Here is a 26,873-nt window from a genome sequence, read left to right as displayed (position 1 = left end):
CCTCTCTGACTAGTTCACTTAGTGTTATTCTGTCTTCTAAAGCCAATGGAGGTAATTCTAAAGGTGGAGGTAGGTAACAGGGATGAAGTTGGGGTAGAAGTTAGAGTCAAGTGGGATGCTTTTTCAATTTAGTCCTCAATCCACCCACAAATTATAATGACACAGATTCGTTGAGGAAAACCATTTGAGGTATCTCTCAGGAATTCCGGGCTTGAAAAAGGCCCTAAACCACTGTCTTATAACACTTATTGTGCTTATCACTGACATGTTACATTATATATATTATCTGGTATATAGCTAAAGATAATGACTACCGTATTTTTAACTCTAGTGCCCATTCATCCATTCGTCAAATATCTACTGAGTGTCTATATATGCCATGTACTATTTTAAGTGCTGAGGTCAGGGTAATGAACACAATAGTAAAAGTCTCCGCTCTCATGAAGTTTACATTCTAGTGGGAAATACAAATAAATGAATTTAAAAAAACTACACAATATGTCAAGATAAGTGCTCTAAAGAAAACTAAAGCAGGATAAGGGAAATAAGGAATAATAGGATTGAACATGTCTATTTGATATGCAGTGGTCAAGAAAGACCTATGTGATAAAGTGCCCTTTAAGGAGAGACCTGTAGAGAAGGTTTCAGCTATGTGGGTGCTTCCATCAGTTATCTCCTCCTGCAAAATAAATTACCCTAGAACTGTGGCTCAAAACAATAAACATTTAATACTGCATGGTTTTTGTGGGTTAGAACTTTGGGAATGGCTTAGCCAGATGGTTCTTTTTATTTTTATTTTTTTAAAGATTTTATTTGTTTGACAGAGAGAGACACAGCGAGAGAGGGACCACAAGCAGGGGGAATGGGAGAGGGAGAAGCAGGCTTCCCACGGAGCAGGGAGCCCGATGTGGGGCTCGATCCCAGGACCCTGGGATCATGACCTGAGCCGAAGGCAGACGCTTAGCGACTGAGCCATCCAGGCGCCCCCTAGCCAGATGGTTCTGGCTCAGGATTTCTCATAAGGTCAAAATCAAGTTATTAGCTGGGGCTGTAGTCATCTAAAGGGCTGGAGACAATTGCATTACTAGGTATTTATACAAAGGATACAAACATAGTGATTCAACGGGGCATGTGCACCCCAATGTTTATAGCAGCAATGTCCACAATAGCCAAACTATGGAAAGAGCCCGATGTCCACTGACAGATGAATGGATAAAGATGTGGTGTGTGCATACGTGTGTGTGTGTGTGTGTGTGTGTGTGTGTGTGTGTATACACACATATATACCGCATCTTCTTTATCCATTCACTAGTCAATGGACAGTTGGGCTATTTCTGTAATTTGGCTATTGTAGATAATGCTGCTATAAACATCAAGGTGCATGTATCCCCTTGAATTAGTATTTTTGTATTCTTTGGGTAAATACCTAGTAGCACAACTGCTGGATTGTAGGGTAGTTCTATTTTTAACTCTTTGAGAAAACTCCATACCGTTTTCCAGAGTGGCTGCAAGGAAATGGTGATTCTGACTGCTTTTCACATCTCCTAATTACCTAACTAAGAATACATGGTAGTTAATGTTTTAAAATGAAAAATTAGGTTTTACCTACAAAATAAACATTTAGTTACCCTAGAATAGGTAGCTTCCTGGCAGCTTAAAATAGATAGAGCTTATATTTGGAAAATGCTGCAGTTAAATACACATTCATTTGTTCCATCTTATAGTAAAGTGAGTTCACCACTGAGGGACTCTTCCTTGTGTTTTTGCAATATGCAGCTGCTATGTTCCATCAGGTCAATCTTTTAATAAGTGGGACATTCTACGCACTATAATTTGTAATTATATCTGCTCAGGCTGGACTTTGAATCCATCTATGAAAAATGGAAAATGTTTTTTATAAAAGCGAAAATAGTTATGCATTTTAGGGAATTGGTTCCAAATGTGGGTAATATTCGTTCTGAATCATACTAATGATTGTCAAGTGACGCCAGTTTTAGGGATAGATCTTAAAAAGTCGGTAAGGAGAGTCAAAGGTCTAGGTAAGTCAGACAGCAACGTTCAGCCTTTAGAATAATTATATATTCAAAAATTAATTTTGTCAAAAAGACCACACTTGCCAGAATTGCACTGCACATGTTTACATTAGCGGGTAGACACTTTAGGACCAGTCTTAAAGGAGAACGGAAGAACAAAGTGGTTGGTGATACTGAGTGCTGTATTATTTAGAACAGGATTTTTTAGTGGTGTGTACATTATTTGCTCTGTGTACATCATGATACCTTAGAATGAACTGCAAAAAATTTGTAACATATATTATAATTTCTAATATACAAAAGAACTCATTCCAAAGAGAGCATGCCTTCTTTTTGATTTGGGACAGCAATCCAACGCAACAAATAAAAATATTTGTCATTACTTAATAACCTCAAAAAAATACCTTGAATTCTTAGATGACTTTTTGCTTTGCTCCCCCTTCTAAAATAAAAACTACTATCATCTCTCCCCTAAAGTCTCCATTCTCTTCAGCTTCTCATCAAGCTTTATCCCTCTGACTTGTGTAAAGCCTTGTGGAAGAGTGACAGCCCCACGTGCATTTCCACTGCTTCTGTCTGAATGTGGCCCAAGAGCACTTCTCGTTGGGACCATTCTGCTTTCAGTCTGGGTTACTCCCAGTTCATTCTCTATGTTTCTATCAGAGTGGTCTTTCCAAGAACATAAAATTGCTCATAATAGCTTCCGCTTACAGTCGTTCTGTGGCCACCTTCAGTTTTTGGACTGGCACTGAACAGCCTCTCCCTCTGGCCCCTGCTTATTTCTCCAACCTCTCTTCTCCCACATACCCTTCCCTCTCAATGATCTGAACTACTTGCAATTCTGGAATGCACCACACGGCCACATACCCAATCATTCGCTTTGCAATTATTGGGGAGGACCATTGTGTCTTCTCTTCTCAGCAACCTCTCCCCTCTTTTCAAAGTGACCCTTGGCTGAGCTTATTCTTACATCTCCTTCAAAACTCAGCTCTAGTACCACATTTTCTAACTGGTGTCATTTCACTTCTGCATACTGCATTGTTATCGTTCATTGATTTATGAGTCTGCCATTCCCAGTTTAGGGCACATATTAAATTGCCTTATGTGGATTTCTATTCCAAGTATCCAGTTCAGCTGCTGGTGCATATTGAATGTCATTGGGATTAATAAATTTATAGAAACCATTGGTAACTTTGGCTTTCTTGATAACACTAAATGGAACTCAACGTACAGACTCTCTATAACAAGGTGCAATGATAGAGGCTTCAGGAATTGGAGTTTGTTTGACATTAGGAAGACCAGAGCAGAATGACTTAGGTATTTCCACCGAACTTGGGACAAATGGATGGTAAGGTGCAGTCTGGCAGAGGCTACTAATATGGTAAAGTAAGATCTCAGGAGGTTTAGCTAGGTGGTAAATAGGTCTGGCTTTTATTGGGAGGGGAAAAGATGGGCCACATACCGAGTGGAATGGCAACAAGCATTAGCAGATAAGAGATTCTAATAGGCTGGCATAAATATGAATCTGGCTGAAAAGTAAAATAGCTTCAAGAATCTGAAGAAGTGATGGGCAGCCAATCAAAGATTTGAAGTATTGGACATAAATACAGTGCTATGAAAATTGATTACATCAATTTGGGTCTTCATCTTCAAAGAAATTAGAGCACTGGACAAGATAAGCCTTAAGATAAGGCTCCAATTACTGGTAGCAATATCAAAGGTAGGAATGTGGTCAGAGGAAAGAAGACAGGACTATCTCCTGGGAAGATTCAAAAAGCAAAGGAAGCAGGGCTCATCTGAGGCCAAATTGCCCAACAAGACCAATCTGGTCCTGCCACCTTGTCCCCACCTATGGGTATTCCCAGATAGCTGGGCAAGTCATTGTAAAAAAAATAAAGATGGACAAAACGGGATTAGAATATTAGTTGGAAAGCAGATTTTTTTTTTCCTGTTAATAACATTCTTTTAAAATAGTTGTTTATATATTATTTAATTATTTCTTCTTATAGTATTCTCGGTTGTAAATTAATTTTTTTCATTTTATTTTTTAAAGATTTTTATTTATTTGAGAGAGAGAGGGAGAGAGAGGGAGGGAGCACTAGTGGGGGAAGGCAGAGGGAGAAACAGACTCCCCACTGCGTAGGGACCCCAATACGGAACTCGATCCCAGGACCCCAGGGTCATGACCTGAGCCAAAGGCAGATGCTTAACTGGCTGAGCCACCCAGGCGCCCCTGTAAATTAATTTTTGAGCACTAATCTCCTATGATGTAAAATTTGGAGTTCTCAGCCACTGGAATCAATTCCAGAGAAGGTGAAATGTCTTCCCAACAAATATAAAGAAGTACATTTCTGTGTCAGAGAAAGAGGATATAGGATTATTAAGGATGATTTTTGCATAACCACTAGTTCAGACTCTATGAATTTTTGGACATTAGAAATTTTGTAATAAGTAAATGTAAATGAGGTAAAAGAAAGACTTTTGATTTCAAAACATGTCATTGATAACATACTCACTTATTCAACAAAGTTCCTCAACACCAGTTATGAGCAAAAGACACTCCTTTGATCGTCCGTGACAAATCTGGGCACAGGCTGTGTGTTCTGTTGTGATCATTTTGTCTTTGATTTACAAACAAAGTTTAGCACAGTGCCAGGCACATAATACATAGTCAGTTAATGTCTGTGTCGTAAAATGATTAAACGAACAAAGAGCTAGTGAAAGTTACATTATGTAGCATGAGGGTACAATAATAATTATACACCGTGTGTGCAACTTACATTAAGTAAAGTTGAATTCACTCAAATATCTAACTCTTACCAGATAAATGTAAGTACCCGGTAGCTCATTTAAACAGCAGTAGCAGAACTAAGCACCTAGAAAGTAAAACCTAGAAAGTAAATTTTATCACACGTAGGAACATGTGAATGACCCTGATTACTTGTCAACAGAAAAAGATGTTGAATGCAGGCATTTTTTCTTTCTCCTCTGGATCAGCAATCAGACTCACTCACAGATCACTGATTCATGAATAGCACGATATACATACTTTCCATTTTCAAGGAGCCCGTGCTTCATAAGTGTTTGTATTACAAGGGTATTCAGTCATCTCTCTCGTTCTCCAGCATGGTTTTCCCGAGATTTTTAGTCAGACAGAACAGAAAGGAGTTTTCTTTATGGGCTCAGGTTCTTTTATTAATTTTTTTATTATAATTTTTTTAAATTTAAAAAATCTTCCTTTCCTATGATATAGGACTGTTTGAATGGTTCATATGTGCTCAGATGGTTGAATGTATTTATTTTATACACAGAACAAAGATTAATTTTATTTTCTTAATGAACTTGTGTAAACAACTTGAGATGAATCAGTTATGAAATATCTGTAGTGATTTCTGTGCCTTACTTTTTTTTTTTTTTTAAGATTTTATTTATTTATTTGACAGAGAGAGACACAGCGAGAGAGGGAACACAAGCAGGGGGAGTGGGAGAGGGAGAAGCAGGCTTCCTGCTGAGCAGGGAGCCTGATGCAGGGCTCATAACCCAAGCCGAAGGCAGACGTCTAATAACTGAGCCACCAAGGTGCCCCTTCTTAAGGGAAGTATAAAAATAAAAGTATCCACAAGATCTACAAGTTTCATGTGGAAACTTGCTTAAGTTTTGGACATTTTTCTAATTACAAATATGAAGAATTAAAATCATTGGAATAATTCAAACCAATTCTTGAAAACAACATGGCTCATAGTCTGCAAGATGAGGGTAATATGAGAGATTTTAATATCGGATAGAGAAAGGAAATCACAAATTGAATTTTAATATTTACTATGGAATTCCTGAGAAGCAACAATTTAGGAATTAAAAGGTCAAATAAGCTGCATTCATTATAACTAATCTCTTTTTATTTCCTCAAAACTTCCTATTTTTCAAGCACTCACATGAAATTATTTATAACAGATTTAATGCATTGGATAGGAGTTATTTTCCCCTTCTATTTCTGACAAATACCTTCAAAGCTCATATCCCATAGATATTGACAGAGGAAGTGGAATGAAATGGAACTAGAAGAAAATAAAAATCAAAGAGCAATGCTCTTAAATCAAAGAGTACAGAGAGTGGTTCAGTTCATGAATATCTCAAAAACCCCCTTCAAGGGGCGCCTGGGTGGCTCAGTCATTAAGCGTCTGCCTTCGGCTCAGGTCATGATCCCAGGGTCCTGGGATCGGGCCCTGCATCGGGCTCCCTGCTCTGCGGGAAGCCTGCTTCTCCCTCTCCCACTCCCCCTGCTTGTGTTCCCTCTCTCGCTGTGTCTCTCTCTGTCAAATAAATAAATAAAATCTTTAAAAAAAAAAACCCCTTCAAATCTTACTCTTAAAAGTCTATCTGCAGGCTTTGTCCAAATGAAAACCAAAACCAAAACCAAACAAAAATAAAACCTTTCTGAAAGTCATCGTCAAATGAGAAATGAACGACTATATCGACCGCTAAGCAATCTCTCCTACTGCTATTTTGCCCTATTACTCGTATTTTCCCCCTCTTACCTGATTGGTGCCCCTTTGGCCTGTGCTGGTCTCAACAATACGGTTATTGTGGTGGCTGTTTCATTGAGAGAGGCATCCACTCCTTCATAGTCAGGTAAAGTTGGAGCTGGTAAGTGGTTAATGAGAGAAGAAAAAAGTTGCTGTCAATTAACAGAATTATATCACAGTTCAGGATGAATAAATGATCTGGAATGGGGGAAAACCAATTTCATATTTAATTTTCTAAAATGTACCTCAGTTTGTAGAATAACATCTATTCCTGAATGTTAACCCTGGGAACCTAACACAGCAGAAGATATGAAGCCACAGTTTGTTGTTGACATTTAAATTATCATCTGGCGACTTGGACACACACGCCAAACATTTTGTGAAGGTGCTTTGCCTTTTGGTTTCCTGAGACCTTGAAACCAAGCATTGATGGGATGGCAGGAGAACAGCACTGACTCTGGGGAGTCCTGGTTATGGACGTGCACATGGAGATGCGGAGGCAGAGGGGGCAGGAAGTGAGCCAGAGGCTGCCTGGTGAGGTGGTGCTGTGTGCGATATAAAGGTTGTGGAACGGCCCGGTGTTAGTATCTGGACCGTGGCCGCCACAGAAACATAGCGAGGAAGTGTGGTGAATGGGAATGGGAACTGCAGTTTTTATTTAGCACGAACTAGTGCATTAGTTGCCAGATTCTTGAAAAGTAGAAACTCATCAAATATCAAAATATTTGATAATGGTTGGGGTGGGGGACAGGGCTCCCTAATCCTGAACTGGGTGAAAAAGTAACCTCAAATGGCTTTTGGTTATTTTAGGGAGGACATAACCAGTGAAATGTGTGCAGTATCAGAGAAACTGAAAACAAATGGCATCTAATATAAATTTCAAAGTATTTCATTCATTTATTGAGTATTTACTGAATATATACCTGTCACATTTTGTAAGTGCTGTGAATATAAAGACAAAACATGGTCTCTGACATTTATAGAATTAAAAGTATAGATTGACATTTTATCAAGAATAAGAATCTTTTTTTCTTTTTAAAGATTTATTTATTTGAGAGAGAGCGAGCACGAGCAGCGGGAGGAGCAGAGGGAGAGGAAGAAGCAGGGAGCCCAATCCCAGGACTCTGAAATCACAACCCAAGCCAAAGGCAGACACCCAACGGACCGAGCCACCCAGGTGCCCCAAGAGTGAGAATCTTAAACAACAACAACAAAAATAATAGCCAAATTTTAGGTGACTTAAAGAGGAGTCAGTTCATTTGCTAAAACAGTGGTTCTCAAACTAGTGAGATCAGAAGCCCATGAAGGCCTTTTTTTTTTTTTTTATTAGGATGTTATGTTAATCACCATACATTACATCATTAGTTTTTGATGTAGTGTTCCATGATTCATTGTTTGTGTATAACACTCAGTGCTCCATGCAGAACGTGCCCTCTTTAATACCCATCACCAGGCTAACCCATCCTCCCAGCCCCCTCCCCTCTAGAACCCTCAGTTTGTTTCTCAGAGTCCATAGTTTCTCATGGTTTGTCTCCCCCTCCGATTTCCCCCCCTTCATTCTTCCCCTCCTGCTATCTTCTTCTTTTTTTTTTTAAACATATAATGTATTATTTGTTTCAGAGGTACAGGTCTGTGATTCAAGTCTTACACAATTCACAGTGCTCACCATAGCACATACCCTCCCATGAAGGCTTCCTAAAACCCAGATTGCTGCCCTTTTCCCCTTGAGTTTCTAATTCAATAGGTCCAGGGAGGAGCCTGGTAATGTGCATTTCTAGAAAGTTTTCAGGTGATGTTGATGCTATTGGTCTATGGACCACACTTGGGAGAACCACTAGTCTAACTCAGGGTTGGGAGTTAGAAAAATGAAACAGAGACAACTTCAGGGTTTAGACGATGCTTGAGCTGAATGTTAAAAGGGCAGTAAAACTTATCAAGACAAGAAAGCATCCAATAAAATGCAAGAGATGGGAAACAGAATATTTGAAGACATCATCACGTGAAAGGAGACTGTGTTATGACAGCTACAAGCAGTCTGCGAGGCCTGGAACTTTGGGTTCATGGGTAGGAGTGGTAGATGGAAGGAACTATAAAATTAAGGGGCACAAATGTTAATCATGCATGGATGTTTGGGCTTTATCCTACTAAATACAATATATTAGATTTTGAAAAAATTTAGGGGGCTTCTGGGTGGCTCAGTTGGTTAAGTGACTGCCTTCCGCTCAGGTCACGATCCCAGGGTCCTGGGATCGAGTCCCACATCGGGCTCTCCCTGCTCAGCGGGGAGCCTGCTTCTCCCTCTCCCTCTGCCGCTCCACCTGCTTGTGCTCTCTCTCTCTGTCAAATAAATAAATAAAATCTTTAAAAAAATTTTTTAGGAAAGAAATGTATGTTGTACAAAGATTGATAGAAAAATACATCGAAGCAAGGTAAGTCTGAAGCCAAAGATAATGCTCAGAAAGATATTTCAATCATCTGTTTAAAATATGGTCCAGAAGGAAAGGAAGAAACAGTGACATCAGAAAGAGATAAACTATCTGAAGAGTTATTTAGGAAGTAGAATCAACAGATATTAAATATGTACAATATGTATATACATGTGGATTATATATATATATATGTGTATTAAAACACACCCACATACCATGCCTCCAAGCATCATGCCTCCAATAACTTGATTTCACTTTTATTTAAATTGTTTTTAAAATGCTGAGGGATATAATTTCTGTACTCAAGGGATAAATAACAATAAATTATCCTAAAATTTCACGTGATGCTGAGAACCACGCTAACCATAAATTTTATTAGCCTTAGCTTGATTACTACATGTTCTGAGGATACAGTGATTGCAATCAAGTTTTTAAAGTTCAAATCAAGTACCCACGTATATAGGTTGATTCAAGTAAAACTGCAGTTAAATAATTCAAAGAAAATGTTAGATGGGTGTTCTGGTCTTTAATTATAAATTTTTTATTCAATAAAGAACACTATGTCTAAACCACAATAAAATATGGTTCTTGACAATGCCCATTTGTTCAAAGTTTTACAAGTTCATGTAATTTTGTAACTATCTCTACTGAAGGATCTTATTCAAATACAGCACTATGGCTCATTCTGGAGGGCAGGAAACAGGTTTCACTGTACAATGATATCACCAGGTCATATTTTCTAGTGATTCAATAAATATTTTAAATGGGTGATTTAGAATTGTTCCATTAGGAAGTGAACTGGCAATTTTAATACATTGCTATTTTCTAACATAATGGATGATATTTTAAAATTCTTTTTTGTTAGAATAAATCAAATAGCTCATATTGGAATAGGTAATATTTTTCATGATGTAATTTTTTAAGATTTTATATTCAAAACGTTTCCAAACAGAAATGTTACATCTATAATATATATTTATTTCAGTAATCTTAAATAACTAAGATAAAACATTACATAAGCTAGAGTAGAATTAGGGCATATGACAATGCTAATTACTGGCCAAATTTAATCAGGTTTAACTGATGACTTGACCGAAGAAGAAATCGTATCTGTAAATAATCTAGTCAATTACAAACTGAAATTGTGAGCATAAAATAATGTGAAATTTAACTGTATTTGTTTATCAACTTAACTTCTCCTGTACATTACCATTCTGAAATTTAGATGAATTTATGTGAGATTTCTAAGAGAATGAATTTGCTTAAAAATATCAGAATGTCAGGGAAAGTGGAAAAGAGAGACAAGGCATGTGGCACTGTAACAGTGGATCAAAGATCTGCCATCATTCCTTTGATAAAATCCACTTACAGCAGATCTCTGATACCACAGTAATTAGCAACTCCTCAAAGGTGACGTCTATTAGCATTCATAATGAACTTTCAAATACTTCTAATTAAGATAAAATGACATTTTTAAAAGGACCACTGTCAATTAAAAGTGACTGAGATGTTTTTGGTTTTGGACATATAACCAATTACAATCTGTATCCACATAATTCTTTGCTTCAAGTTTTTATTTAAATTCTAGCCAGTGAACATAAAATGTAATGCTGGTGTCAGGAGTAGTATTCACAGAATTCTTTAACGAACCTTCAATCGGGAATAGCTAGCTATGTAAGTGAGACGACTACCCTGAGTGCATATAGGATTCTCTAGGACATGCTATTACAAACCCATCCTGCTTGCGTTTTATTCCTTTGCGTACCTGAGATATTGGTGGTCACATTGATGGCCGTCGCTGGCCCAAAGCCTTTCACTGTGCTGGCTCTGATGAAAAACTGGTAGGTGGTTCCGGGATGAAGATGCATAAAAACATGATGTGTGCTGTTCCATAAATTTGACACAGTCTGGGGAGGTCCAGCGACTAGAACTGCAGGATCAAAGGATCTTATGCTGCTGTAGCTGACCTGTTTTAAGAAATATATTTGCTATTACATATCATGATATAATCTAAATAAGGCTCTTTTACATAAGATAGTATTCAAGGGTACCTCTGTGGAGTGAATCACATTTTTCTTAAACTTCTTTTCCTTCTCACTTGGATATGGTTAATTCCCAGTCATTCTATATCTAATGTCTGTCTATCCATCCAGCCATCCAGCCAGCCGGCCAGCCGGCCATAGATATACGTAGAGGTAAATATCTGACCGTACCAATGTGCATCTACTTTCTTCCATCAAAAGATAAACTAATTTACTTAAATACAGGTACACATACATACACAATCTTATGGTTATATATTTTAATGTATATGAAACACAGGAAGTGTTCATCAAATGTTTGTTGTAAGTAACATCATCCCATACTTTGTCCGAATCACATAACAGATTTCATGTAAACAGCACTCGAGTGTGCTGACAGGGTCACAATTTATGACACTGCCCTAATGATCCTCATTCCCATGATGCACTCTGTAGCCGCTAGAAATGTAAACATTTTATGCTCTAATCAACACTGACTATGCAGGAAGAGAACTACACATTTGTGCAATTATAATGATCTTTTCTTCTTTTTAGCTTCTCCTCTTTAAAAATAAGATAATGATTTATAACAAAATTGAGATGAATCTCTGGAATAGTCAAGTTTATAATATATTTTGAGTCTTGGGAGTAATCCTTTATTCTGAAACAACTGACATTCAATGGCCTCCCCTAATTACAATGTATCTTAATTTTATAAAAATTCATTCTTTACAACCATCAGTAAGTCTGTTTGAAAAGGCCCATCCTGCTTCTCTAAAACAACAACAAAAACACATTTACTTTAAGAATTAGAAACTTCTAGGTGCCATCCAATATTTGTTTTGAAACTCAATTTTGGGATCAAGGAATTTGTAAAGTAAAAACAGGTGTACTAAAAATGATTTGATCCCCTAATCCTCACTTACTTATTTTCCATTATTTCTCTCCAACTTTTTCCTTTTACTCTCCCTTCAACCCACATTTCAATTAACTTCCTTATTCTCCCAGTACCTCATATTGAGTGATGACTCCATTTGGATCCAAAGGTTCTTTCCAGTTCAAGAAGATCTTATTTTCAAAGGATGTTCCTTGAAGAGAATTGACTGGTACAGGGCCAGGCACTAGAAATATATACATTTTTGGTTATAAAGATCCTTACATCAGAAACAGAAAAAGTAATTACTGTAAGTTATATAAGCCAAATTAAAAATAAAAAAAAATTGTGTCCTTAAAAAGAAAATAAGCTATGTGACCAGTTTTCTGATTTTTAACAAATGGGAATTTAGAGTAATCTATAAGCTTCTAATGCAGAAAATGTACAACTCCAAAGTTATTTTTATTCAAAAGAATAGTCTATCACCTTAGAGAGTTGAATAATTGTGTAGTCTAGTTTTCTCTGTTGTATACCTCTAATAACATGAAGATCTCATTTGTAATTTGTTTCAAGAACACCGCTATATTTCCCTGAAAGATATTCTGAAGATTATGATAAGCCCCTAAAGTATCTCCATAAACAAATTTCATTAAATAATGAATTATAATAATAATTAACACTCCCCAGACTCAAAAGCCAAATCATAGAATACTGAATTGAAATGCCCATTAAGAGTCAATCTGACTCTTAACTGCTATCCTTATTAAATTTCTATAATTTAAAAAAACACAGCACTGATTATTACAATTTTTTAAAAAACTTCAAGATGAATAGGTTCAAATATCATTGCTTCAGTCTTTTAAATGAAATTCCCTCTTGCAAAGCTAAGCATCAAACCATTTTATAATATCAGAGTTGTTTAGAACTCAACAATCAGCATAACCGGTTCTGAAGTGTCCCCAGGTATGACAAGAGTTGAGGAACCTTCATACCAGTCCTTATTTGCAAATGTCATATAACTGACAATACCCAGTGGCAGCAATGAACAATGTGTCAGTTTCTATTGACAAAATATAAAACATCAGATACTTTTGCTCTTTGCTTTTATGTACTTTATCTAAACACATAGTTGCTATTTATTCACAGAAATATCCAGTTTCTTGTTCTGATAATGCTTAAATATAAATCCTACACATCCTACTTTGCTTAAAAAATGTGTTTTCTTTTGAAATATTGACCCAATACTGGGCAAGTATGGTTTTTAATTAATATTTTTCCTTAATCTAACGTTTCAGTGAACTTCACACATGGCATTATCTAGAAATGTAGTTGCAGAGTATATAGCAATTTTGTGAGGATTGAAGTAAATTAAAAATCACTGGATCAAAGGAAATGCACTGCATCGTAGCTAGCAGCATCAAGAAATTCTGAATGATACGTCAAAATAGGAAGATTTATTTCAGACTACAAGGAGACGATGAACGATGTTATGACCTCTGGGACAGCCAATATAACTTGGCACATTAATAATAAATTCATAAAGAAAAAAACCATAAAGGAAAGAAACCCATAAACAGAAAAGATGCCAGCACTCAACTTCAGAATATATGTACATGCATCTGTCAGCTGAGGGCTCAGGGGAACTTAAGCAAAGGCATCCATTCCCTGGCAAGTCCCAGGTCCACTGTACTGGCACAGACTACACAGTCGATCAAGGCAGAGGGCCATCACGGCCCCTGTGTGTACTCTGGGGCACTTACGGAGGCTGCCATGGGCGTTAGTTTGTTAACTAACAAGGGTGATAGGTGTTACGTCATTTGAGTAGAGTGAAAACAAGCTTCTGATTGTAATTAAGGAAAAGTATTTCTTTACCTTTCCGTACTTTCAGAGATGGTGACTGCTGGAGGTAGGAGGAGGCAAGACCCCAATTAGTGAGAAAATGTTTATTTCATGGTATTATAATTGCTACCTGTGTTCACTAACCACACTTTGGTCAACAAATATATAAAATGGTGCGATGTATTTCAAATTGTTTACAAATAAAGATAGTTAAAAATGTCTGCATAATTCCGCATTGGAAGAGGGACAGAATTAAAGCATCCTTCCTAGAATTTGTGTATTTCTCTGCTCTTCTTCTTCTTCTTCTTTTTTTTAAGTGGGTTCCATACCCAGCATGGAGCCCATGGGGCCTGAACTCACGACCCTGAACTCACGACCCTGAGATCAAGACCTGAGCTGAGACCATGAGTAGGACACTTAACCAAGTGAACCACCCAGGCGCCCCTCTCTGCTCTTCTTACACATATTCTACTTTGTCAATAAAATTCACTTAAAGTACCTACAGGTCATATTTGTAAGAGGGAAAAGTTTGTGGAAAAATTATGGCCAAGAGAGTACCACGCTACTGATCTTGAACTGGGACTAGTATAGCAGACAAGAAAAAGAACTACACTTAGGTGAATGACAAAACACACACATAAACAGGTGGGGCAGGGAGTGGGCATAGGTAAGTTATATTTAATAACTCTCCACCTCTGAAGGAAGACAATGTCTATGTAGAATGTCTATATGTACTTTTGATTTGTGTAAATACAACATGAAGTTACTAAGACCATCATCACGGCTGTCTTCATATGGCAGGGAATGTCACCTCACATTTCCACATCAACAACTTTTAATGGAGACAGAATGCTGACTTTCATTCCCCTGCTTGTGATTTATTTGAGAGCTGTTTCAGCTATTTTTTTTTTTAAAGAAAGTCCTTTAAAATATAACTCTCAAAATGGAAAGAGAGGAAAAATGAAATGTGGGTGGGGCAGGATTATATTAAATAAGTACTACAGACTTTAAAATATAATAAATGTACATTTAAAAATAGCTCTGTATTAGCAAAAAATGTCCCCAAACCAGGGTTTTCTGCTGAGTTCACTTCATAATATTGATTTTTGTAAATGCTAGGATAAAAAATGAAAACAAAATCTCATGCAAAAAATTCTACCCATGCATTAAAAAATGTATGCAATAAATTAAATATAAATTCTACCTTAGGGTTCTGGTGGGAAATCATTTTAGCTTTGCTCTCATGATTTATGGATGTCCCTAGAATTCTTTTCATGAAATTATATTCTTTTATTAGATGGTTGATAATTTATTCTTTTTCTACGTATATAGGGCAGCAATAATTTAGTAAGACTGACTTAATTAGATCATCATAACCCATTGATCTTTGCAACAATAGATTATGATTTAGATATTCTGTCCCCCCTCTCAGGAACATTGAGTCATATCAAGTATTCTATGTAGAAACTGGAGCTCATGTGAGCAGATCTGAAGACTGAGTTACTTGAAAATATACAAAGTTTTTACTGCAGTCATTTAGTTTTATACATAAGACAAAGGAGAAGAAAAAAAATTCTCACAGTAGAAAGAATTACTTTTTGACTATGCTATGAAATAATAATATGCAACTCAATTATCATTACAGCTAGTAAAAATGTTCTTCAAAACATACCTTAAAATAAAACTAGAATAAGAAACAATATTGTAATTATATACTATATAGAGTTAATTTCATCTTATGCTTATAAAACTGTTTCTATATAAAATAGCACAGTCAGGAAGTTGATGAATTTAGGACATAATTTAAGATTCCATAGCAATTCACTTCCTGATTATTAATCTACTTGTCTGTACACCCAAAAATACATTTAAAAATTTAATGAAATATGAAAAAGTTATATGAGCCTGACTGTATTCTTTAGTTTATGGGAAAGAAAGGCAAACTAAAAGCCATACCAAAGTATACCACCAAAATGAATTATATTAATAGAGAGTGATTGGCAGAAAAAGCACAAATGTAACTGAATCTAAAATGACCAGTTAAGAAATCAAGTTTTAAAAATTTTAAGGGTAGGCAATAAAGTGTGTGAGTACATTCTTATTACTAAAAACATGGCTTACAAAATGTCTAGAGTAATACAGACATTTTAATATTTATCCCACTTTATGAAATGAGATAGAGATTTTTCAGAGCTTTTGAATCTGCTTAGACTTTCCATTTCTATCATCCATCTATGAAACAACTATGCTAATTATTCTTTCTTATATAATCATGTGTTGGGGTGTGTTCTGTGTGTGTGGGGGGGATATGAGTGTGTGTTTATGTATGAGAGCAAGTTTGGTTGAAATATTATTAAGGCTTAGATTAGGTATAAATTCAAACATGATAGTTGAGGTAATCATGTTTGGTTACGTTAAACATGACAAAGTACATTTATCATAAATAAGTCTTAGGTTTATTCTTCGAAAATTTTAGGAATATGAGAATAACTCCATGCATAATTTAGGACAATATTGTTTCCTTCAAAATCTGAGCTGAATGAGGTTGAAAAGCTCTCACTCTCCTTTATGACAACAAAAATAATAGAACCAACATGGGTCATTTCTACTTTTCAGAGTAAGAGTGTTTGAAGTGATACAGAGAAACTTCTAGAAACTGTGGTATATTGGCTTATCTTAAGGAAATCTCATACTTGATAGTCATCAAGATGTACATCCGTGCCTAAAGTTCAGAACTTGAGGGAAACTGGAAACACTTGGGTATGAAATACATCCTATTTTCTAAAATCCAAACAAAAATGTGGCCCTACTGACAGGCTATTCAAGGAGAAATTTAGAAGGGGATGAGATCATCTTATTTAAACTTTTCATATAGAGATGAGAAATGGAAATCTAGAGGAGTAAACAGATTGGGTAAGGTGACAGAGGTATTAGTGCCAGGACTAAAAACTTAGGATTCCTGACTCCCAGGTTCAGCTTTGCCTCCATTCACTAAATAGGCCATGTTTTTTCCCTACATGCTTCCAATCGTAACGGTAAATTTTGAAAATGAAATGTCTTACATTGAAATAATACATTATTGTTATTATCAGAGTATCATCATTTGTACATTTTTTTGGGTATAGGGCACATTTCTGTTGAATCAAGAAATGTACTCATTCCCATTAATGACAAACTATAGTGTTATAGCAGGTGTGGGCAAATTATAATATAATATAAATGTTTGTTCCTATTACTTAATAATTTGGAAGTGACACACATAGATATTGGACATTATATAGTTAAATTCCTTGGGTGGTAATAAAATGGATAAAAGATGACAGCTTGCTGATATCTGATAAGGGCCTTTATTGAGACTTAAAGATTTGAACTTCAACCTTCTTTTATATTTAAACTTACATGAAACCATCTGAAAATGAGTGGAATAGGCAAACGGTGCTGTTTTCAAATGCTAAGGAAAATGAAAGCTGCTATTATTGGTTTGTAAAATGTGAAGAACTAAATTTTAAACAAGTGCATTTCACCAATAGGTAAATGATGTAATGCCATGAAGAGTGAAAATGATTTTTGCACATTTGATAGGAACAACTTTATTTAAACTTTAGTGTAGTTGTTACTTCTCTAACATATAAAAACAGAAAAGAGGAGAGGTACATTTCATCTAGTATTTGATGCTACTCTGAAGAATATTAAGCTTTTTAGTTAAAGGCAAACTCCTTTCAAAGTTAACCTCGTTAAGAGTATTTAGCAGATATCAGAATCCAATTCAATTTTGGTGACTCTAGAGAAAATTATAAGCAATGACATAATCTTGTTATATAATTCACCCTTTTTAAAATAACAAAGTATGAACATACCATCTTCATCAGTTTGAATAATCGTTTCTTCACTCTCCTTCCTGCCTTCTGGATTGGTTAGGATCATCTTGAGGCTGACATTTGTATAAGGTGGCAGATGGTTCACAACATGCTGAGGGGCTTTGGGGTCCATGTCCAAACAGTCTGCCTTGCTCTCATTGTGACCACGGAAGTAATGGTAGCAGATAGTGACATTAAAAGTGTGGCAACGAGTAATGTTATAACCCAGGGATTCCCAGTCCACAGCAATGCGTCTTGCCTGTATCTCAGCAATCTTTAATGTCTTTGGGGTTCTCATAGGTTCTGAAAAATAAAGATGCAGACAGCCGTCAACTTTACAATGAATAATCTTGGTAAAATCAAACACTGAGCATGACATAGCATGTGTAAACCTAGGAAAATGTGGAAGTCATCTTTTATTCTCATTTTCTTTATTTACTCATGATCTTATTCCTGAAGGTTTCGGTCAGGGGCTATGATTTCCCAATGGGAAAAGAAATGGAAAATGTTAACAATCCACGGTACTCAGGAACATGGCAGAAAGACAAAACCCTGAAAATGTGGCCATAATGCCTTTATAATTGTTGTTGTTACTGCCCAATTCCCCGTCTCTCTTTTCTCTTGTCGTTACTGAGCAAGTGAATTAGCTAATATATCATAATGGATAAGAGTCAACACGTTCTGCTCTATGATTTGTCATGTCACCAGCTATGGTGTATACTAATTAGTCTAATTGTAATACTAAACTACCATTTACCAAAAAGTGATGCAGATATTAATTAACATTTATTATTTCAGTAATGATGTTGTTCATCAAAGCAGAAAAATATCTGAGAAAAAGTGCAAGAACACATGTGGATATTCACATTGTCATCAATCCTTCTTGATCTCTTTCTATCTTTTCCTAGGAAATGCTCAGGTCTGACAGTCCTGTCACCCAAACCAAACTGGGAGGTGAATTTCCATTCAACTGGAAAATGCTGGCAGAACTAAACACTCCGAAGACTGGAGTCCATCTATCACCGCTTCCCAAGTGTATTCTTTCCTCATGCAAGACTAACTTTAATCGTCTAACTTAATCAAAATAATTACTCTATGAAAGTCATGGCCATGGCAAAGTCTACACAGTAAACAAACCAAAATACAGCTAAGCTTTCATACACTGACTGGACAAAGAGATTAAAATCAAGGCCAAGGTCAAAGCCATGCTGGTACCTCCCTTAACTCACTAAGAATAGTCAATGCTCTTGCTAAATGGGAGTCAGTAGACAAAAAAGAAGGAAAATAAATGATACAAAAAGCCCAATTTGGGTGTTTTTATAAATTTTCATTTTTGAGATTAAAATCTCAGTTCTGTAAAAATAATCAACATGGTACACAGATGGCAAGCCCAAATTGGGATTCCAGTTCAATGTATTATGTGTGCCATCTGAAATACACGCTGGTGGCCATTTAAAACCTCAAAACTACAAAAATACATACATATACATGCAAATTAATCCATGGTAGAATCCAATGCTTAGGTTTTAAATGCTGTGTGCCAGTCTTCTGATCACATACAGTATCTAGTCTCCTTATTTTATCACTTTTGTTTTATGTGTTTTACATTAAGCATTGTAAATAGGTTGGAAGAAAGATGTGGCTTTCTAATCATTAAAAAAACTCTTTTGTATGTCTAGCTCTATGCTCACAATTCCCCACCAGGCACAGGAGCGAGCTGACTGCACTTACAGTTTAGTCTACAGTTCAGTGAAAACACATTCTTTGGCACCCCTGACCACTAAGATGGCCGGGCAGTTGTAGGTAGCATCATCCTAAAATTCTCAGATAAACTGTGATTTTAGTGCCTAATGGTAACAACCTGATAGAAGTTACAGGTCATGTTCAGGTTAGCCCATGCTTTGTGACAAAAGTATCCAGAATAAGAAAGTAAGATTTCTCCCTAAAATACTTGGGAGTATATGAATATCTCCCATGAAATGATGAGACACCAATAAATATTTACTCCTCTGTTTAAATTTTTTTTTTAGATCTAGTATTTATATACTTGAGAAACCTCTTATTTTGCACCTGAAATTCCCCCCTTTATAAATTTCTCTATTTCCAAGTGATCACTCTCTTTCATTCATCTTTTCATTAATCCTACTATTCAATTTGCACTTACCCTGCATTCTAATACAATTTTAAAACCATAATAAAACCATAAAAAATTGAAGAAGACACAAATAAATGGAAAGATATTCTGTGCTCATGAATTGGAATAATCAATATTGTTAAAATGTCCATACTACCCAAAGCAATCTACAGATTCAGTGTGATACCTATCAAAATTCCAATGGCGGGATGCCTGGGTGGCTCAGTTGGTTAAGTGTCCGATTCAGGTAATGATCTCAGGGTCATGAGATCGATCTCCTCATCTGCTTGAGATTCTGTCTCTCCCCCTCCCTCTGACCCTTCCCGTCTCTCTCTCTCTTCCATGCTCTTTCTCTCTAAAATAAATAAATAAATCTTTAGAAAAATTCCAGTGGCATTTTTGAAAGAAATAGGACAAACCATCCTAATATTTGTATGGAACCATTAAAGACCCTGAAAAGTCAAAGCAATCTTAAGAATGAAGAACAAGGCTAGAGGCATCATGCTCCCTGATTTTAAATTACATTACAAAATTACAGTAATTAAAACAGTATTGTATTGACACAAAAACAGACACATAGATCAGTGGTACAGGATAGAGAGAATTATTTACAGCAAAGGAGCCAGGAATATACAATGGGGAGAGAACACTCTCTTTTTTTTTTTTTTTAAGATTTTATTTATTTATTTGACAGAGATACAGCAAGAGAGGGAACATAAGCAGGGGGAGAGGGAGAGGGAGAAGCAGGCTTCCCGCTGAGCAGGGAACCCAGTGCGGGGCTCGATCCCAGGACCCCGGAATCATGACCTGAGCCAAAGGCAGATGCTTAATGACTGAGCCACCCAGGTGCCCCGAGAACAGTCTCTTTAATAAAAGGTGTTGGGAAAGCTGGACAGCCACACAAAAAGAATGAAATTAGACCACTATTTTGTACCTTATACAAAAATTAACTCAAAATAGATTAGACTTCAATGTAAGGCTTGAAACCATAAAACTCCTAGAAGAAAACATAGGCAGTAAACCTCTTGACACAGGTCTTAGGGATGAATTTTTGAATCTGACACAAAAAAGTGAAAGCAAGAAAAGCAAAAAACAGGTAAGTGGGACTGCATCATACTAAATAAAACACTTCTACACAGCAAAGGAAATCATCAACAAGATGAAAAGGCAACCTACTCAATGGGAGAAAATATTTACACCTCATATATCTGATAAGGGGCTAATAACGAAAATACATAAAGAACTTATACAACTCAATAGCAAAAAAAAAAAAAAAATCTAATTAAAAAATGGGCAGCAGATCTGAATACACATTTGTCCGAAGATGACACACAGATGGCCAATGGGTACATGAAAAGATACTCAACATCATTAATCACTAGGGAAATGCAAATGAAAGAACAATGAGATGTCAGCTCATACCAATCAGAATGACTACAGTCAAAAAGAGAAACAATAACAAGTGTTGGCAAAGATGTGGAGAAAAGGGAGCCCTCGAGCACTGTTGTTGGGAATGTAAACTGATGCAATCACTATGGAAAACAGAATGGAGTTTCCTCAAAAAATTAAAAATAGAATTACCCTATGATTCAGCAATTCTACTTTTGGGTATTTATACAAATAAAATAAAACACTGACTTGGAAGACACATGCACCCCATATTTATTGCAGATTATTTATAAAGCCAAGATATGGAAACAACCAAAGTGTGCATGTATCTATACATATAAACAGTGAAATATTATTCAGCCATAACAATAATGAAATCTTGCCATTTGTGCAGCATGAATGGACCTCAAGGGTATCATGCTAAGTGAAATGTCAGGCAGACAAAGACAAATACTACATGATTTCTCCTATATGTGGAATCTAAAAAAATTAAAAAAATAGAAAAGAAAAAAAATGAATAAAGTTCATAGATACAGGCAACAGATTGATGGTTGCTAGAAGTGGGAGTATGGGGGTGGAAAAATAGGTAAAGGGGTTATAAATTTATTAAAAATACAAAGTAAATTTAAAAAATGTAACTGTGTTAGAGATGTATGACATAACTTCATTGAAGGGAATGGGGAAAAATTACCTAAGTAAATTAAGAAATGAGTAGAGACAATGAGACAAGAAACAAACAAAAAAACAAAAACAGCAGCTATTCCTAGTAATGATCTAAAGTTTACAGATGACTTTAGGGTGCAGTCATCATCGAGACACCATGGTTCTGAACAGTAAATGTGGAGGCCTGTTCAAAGAAAAAGAAAACCTGTCAGAAAACCTGTCACACCTGTCAGAATGGATAAAATCAAAAACACAAGAAACAACACAGATTGGTGTGAGGATGTGGAGAAAAAGGAACCCTCTTGCACTGCTGGTGGGAATGCAAACTGGTGCAGCCACTGTGGAAAACAGTATGGAGGCTCCTTAAAACATTAAAAATAGAACTACCCTACAATGCAGCAATTGCACTACTAGGTATTTACCCAAAGGATACAAAAATACTAATTCAAAGTAATACATGCACCCTGATGTTTACAGCAGCATTATCTACAATAGCCACATTATGGAAAAAGCCCACCGTCCATTAACTGCTGAATGGATAAAGGAGATGTGGTATATATATATATATATATATATATTATATATATATATATAATATTATCCAGCATTAAAAAATAATGAAATCTTGCCATTTTCAACAAGAGGGACAGCGGTAGGGAGTATAATATTAAGCAAAATAAGTCAGAGAAAGACAAATATATGATCTCACTCATATGTGGAATTTAAGAAACAAAACAAATGAGCAAAAGGAAAAATAAAAGGGAGAGAGACAAACCAGGAAACAGACTCTTAACCATAGAGAACAAACTGATGATTACCAGAAAGGAGGTGAGTAGGGGGATGGGAAAAATAGGGGATAGGGATTAAAGAGTACACTTAACATTATAAAAAAAGAAAAAAACTAGAAAAAATAATAAATTAAAAAATAAAGTAGACATATGAATGTGAAAAATGTGGAAATGAAAAGTAGAGGGGGAAAAAGGAAGCTATTTAACACTTTCTGGACTGAGAGCCTTAAGAAACAAATCTTAAATCTTCTTGTTATATTACCGACTGTGTATTTCTACATTTTCTCCTAAGCTAATCATAAAATAATTAGAGAATTAATTTTCCTACTTATAAATTTAAATAATTATAGAAATAAGTAGAAATGTTCTTCTAACTAATCTTATTATATCCAATTTCTTTTTGCCTTCTGGCTTCCTCTATAAAACCCCTCTATAGAGCACTGAAAACAGGGAATGCATGTGCTATTTAATTCTGCTCTGGTTGAATAGCTATTGCAACTGCTTGAAGAAGTTGTGAATAGCCTTAGAGCTAAGGCAAAGTATGCACAAACTTGGTGCTTCTCTAGGCTTGGAAGAACAAGACCAGATGCAAATGTATCCACACGGAGGGACTCAATGTCAAAAGCAGAAGCTACCTGGAGGCAAGAGAAAGAAAAGCAAAAATGAACTATTGGGACTTCATCAAGATAAAAAGCTTCTGCACAGCGAATAATCAAAAAACTAAAACACAGTGTATGGAATGGTAGAAGATAGTTGCAAATGACTTATCTGATAAAGGGTTAGTATCCATCATCTATAAAGAACTTATCAAACTCAATACCCAAAAAACAAATAATCCACTTAAAAAATGCCAGAAGACATGAATAGACATTTTTCCAAAAAAGACATCCAGATGGCTAACAGACACATGAAAACATGCTCAACATCACTCGGCATCAGGGAAATACAAATCAAAACCACGATGAGATACCACCTCATACCGGTCAGAATGGCTAAAATTAACAAGTCAGGAAACAACAAATGTTGGTGAGGATGTAGAGAAAGGGGAACCCTCTTGCACTGTTGGTGGGAATGCAAACTGGTGCAGCCACTCTGGAAAACAGTATGGAGGTTCTTCAAAAAGTTAAAAATAGAACTACCCTGTGATCCAGTAATTGCACTACTAGGTATTTACCCAAAGGATACAAAAATACTGATTCGAATGGAAACATGTACCCCAATGCTTATAGCAGCATTATCAAAAATAGCCAAATTATGGAAAGAGCCATTGACTAATGAATGGATAAAGATGTGGTGTGTGTGTGTGTATACACATATATATATATATCTAATGGAATATTATTTGGCCTTCAAAAAGAATGAGATCTTGCCATTTGGGGCGCCTGGGTGGCTCAGTTGTTAAGCGTCTGCCTTCGGCTCAGGTCATGATCCCAGGGTCCTGGGATCCAGCCCCACATCGGGCTCCCTGCTCCACGGGAAGCCTGCTTCTCCCTCTCCCACTCCCCCTGCTTGTGTTCCCTCTCTCGCTGTGTCTCTCTGTCAAATAAATAAATAAAATCTTAAAAAAAAAAAAAAAGAAATCTTGCCATTTGCAACAATGTGGAGGGAGCTAGGGTATATCATGCTAAGCAAAGTAAGTCAGTCAGACAAAGACAAATACCATATGATTCCACTCATATGTGGAATTTAAGAAACAAAACAGATGAACATATGGGAAGGGGGGAAAAATAAGAGAAGGAAATAAACCGTAAGTGACTCTTAAAGACAAACAACAAACAGGGTTGATGGAGGGAGGCTGGTGGGGGATGGGCTAGATGGGTGATGGGTATTAAGGAGGGTACTTGTTATGATGAGCACCGGGTGTTGTATGTAAGTGATGAATCACTAAATTCTACTCCCGAAATCCATATTACACTATATATTAACTAACTAGAATTTAAATAAAAATTTGAAAAAATAAAAGAAAAAAAAAGCAGAAGCAACTCACAACCCTTTACTTTCTTAATCTCCTATTCAACAAATAGATAGGTAGATAGGTAGATAAATGCTACACAGCTGACACGCTGTGGAAAAGAAAACAGTTCTACACCCTCAATTCTTCTATTTCTATGAGTCGGCAAAAGTTCTATCTATTATGTAGTATGTGAAAAAATACCTAGGGTTCAACTTTGAGGGTGAGAATTTTGTTTTGGTGTATTTAAATGCTGCTTACTTTGACGCTCATATAAACCGTATTTTTAAAATTCTCATTTTAAATTAGGGGAGGGTAGCTTTATAAATCCTACACTTTTGTGCATAAGCCACTACCATAACTTCAGTAACCAGTATTTTCTTGACTGGTATAAAAAAACAAAGAGTTGTGGAAAGAAATAGTTTTCTAAGAGGCAAAGTTTCATTCTACGAGGTCAATATAATGTTTTTAAATCTGTATTTTTCACAGTTGCTTAAGGAAATGCTGCAAACTGTACCGTTATTACTAAAATAGTGACTTAAAACATAATTTTACTTTCACCTAGTGTAATATTCAGAAACACACATTCAACAAAGTAAACACACACACAGAGCACAAAACTCAATTATTTTGAGCTCTATGGCACCTGCAATAACTCACAGGATGTCACTGTCTAATTACATTTTCTCTTAATTGGCATGTGCCCTTTTTTCCCCCAGTTTTTATTGAGGTGGGATCTTTTCAGCCACACACACACACACACACACATATTCGTGCATGTACATTTATATACATATACTACTGTCCATATGACAGGGACTCTTCTATGCCACTCCTCTGAATTCTACTAGGTCTGATGAGGGGCAACTACATACAGATGGATTTTTATATTAGAGCATAAATAGCAGAGACTTGAGACTGTTCTACTACTATGACATTAATTCAGAGAAAAGTCTATCAAAGAATTCAACAATAAAATTACCCAAAGTCCTCACAATGATCCATTATTCTTGTGCCTCACCAATAACTTCATTGTATTTCTGAGATATGAATACATGAAATTTTTAATTTTCTAAATTGAAATAAATAGTCATAGAATAACCTGAGGTAGAAGGATATTTCTGAAAACTCACTATGTTATATACAAGCTGGGTGTAAGTGCTGTTTTGAGAACTGAATAATTTAAAGAAATGACCTAGCATGGTGAATGGCACATAAGGGCATCACAGGGAAGAGCATCTATAACAAACAACGTAAATAACCATAATGATGATAAAACAATAGAGATCGCATTCATTAATGCCCTGTCAAGTGTTCTGAAATTTATTAAATGTTCTTTCTTCCCAATTTTTTACTTTCCATTTGCAAATTTTTATTAGGTATTCCCATACATGTGATTTTATAAAACAGTTCTTGTTCTTTCTCTCTCAATTTTACTTTTCCAGTAAAAGGAAATTCAGGAAAGAAACAAGAAATTGAAGAAAGTTGTGGGCAAAATTTTGGCAGAAACTTGGGAAGAGGTACAGCAAGGGAGTAACCTTCATGTAGCAAAGGATCACATTAAAATATTTTGTATAAGTCATTCCCATGTTATTGCCTCTCACATAAAGTGTACAGACACTGTGGGGGATGTTAAAGTGACAGAAACAATAATAGGCCACAAGGAGCTTAACATGTATTTAGTAAAGATGGTAGCTAAGAAAAAAAAGATAAATAATTAAAACAGTATAAGTGGTATATGAATAGAATAAAATACTATGGGAATTCAAAAGGGAGAAAGAACTTTCACTTGTCCAATGGAGGAGACATTTGCAGCATTAGGTCTTAACGGGTAAGGCAAGAAGATCTATGACACAGTTTGGGAAAATAATACAAAAGGAGGGGAAAATAATGCAAATCCCATTTGGTTGGGAATAAAGTTATCTAGTAGGAGATTATGTAGGAAAAACTGATTGGGAAAAGATGGGGAATATGTTGGATGGCATGACAGGAGATTACACTTGATCTAAAAGGCTACAGAGAGTCACTGAGTGGGCAGAAAATTGATATAATGAATTAATTACTTTAGAAAACTTAATTTGGAGGTTGTATCAAGTGTCCAGGACTGGAGGTAGAGAAATCCAAAGATTGCCATGTGTTAGGGGAGAATAAGGGGCTAAGAAGTAGTGTGACTTCAATAGGAATAGAGGTAACTTTGGGTTGGAAATTGGTGAGCCATGAACAGTTTAAAGTTAAGTTGTTAAAAAAAAAAAAGAAGAAAAGAAAAGAAGTCAAACTCTCTAGATCATTCTACTTTTTGAAATCTGTGTTCAGTGGATTAGTACACTAATTCAACTCTTTCCCCTAAGTCATCAGTCAGGGGAGGTTCAGAC

The 26,873-nt window shown here is 36.0% G+C and overlaps 1 protein-coding gene across 10 annotated transcripts in view; it reads right to left on the bottom strand.

Moving 5' to 3' along the window:
* The window catches only part of PTPRK (protein tyrosine phosphatase receptor type K), a 550,719-nt gene that overhangs the window by 99,148 nt on the left and 424,698 nt on the right, over window positions 1-26,873 (bottom strand). For all 10 annotated transcript variants that reach the window (XM_078054760.1, XM_078054756.1, XM_036105511.2 and 7 more), the window contains exons 8-11: window positions 17,577-17,879; window positions 12,018-12,127; window positions 10,751-10,952; window positions 6,569-6,674 (exon numbers count right to left, since the gene is read on the bottom strand). In XM_078054760.1, the coding sequence (XP_077910886.1) occupies window positions 6,569-6,674; window positions 10,751-10,952; window positions 12,018-12,127; window positions 17,577-17,879 (721 nt within the window). The remainder of the gene's footprint in view (window positions 1-6,568; window positions 6,675-10,750; window positions 10,953-12,017; window positions 12,128-17,576; window positions 17,880-26,873) is intronic.

This window comes from Halichoerus grypus, chromosome 9 (genome assembly GCF_964656455.1).
Source record: "Halichoerus grypus chromosome 9, mHalGry1.hap1.1, whole genome shotgun sequence".
Lineage (NCBI taxonomy): Eukaryota > Metazoa > Chordata > Mammalia > Carnivora > Phocidae > Halichoerus > Halichoerus grypus.
The sequence above is the reverse complement of the archived record's forward strand: the minus strand, read 5'-3'. Positions and strand labels throughout refer to the sequence as shown.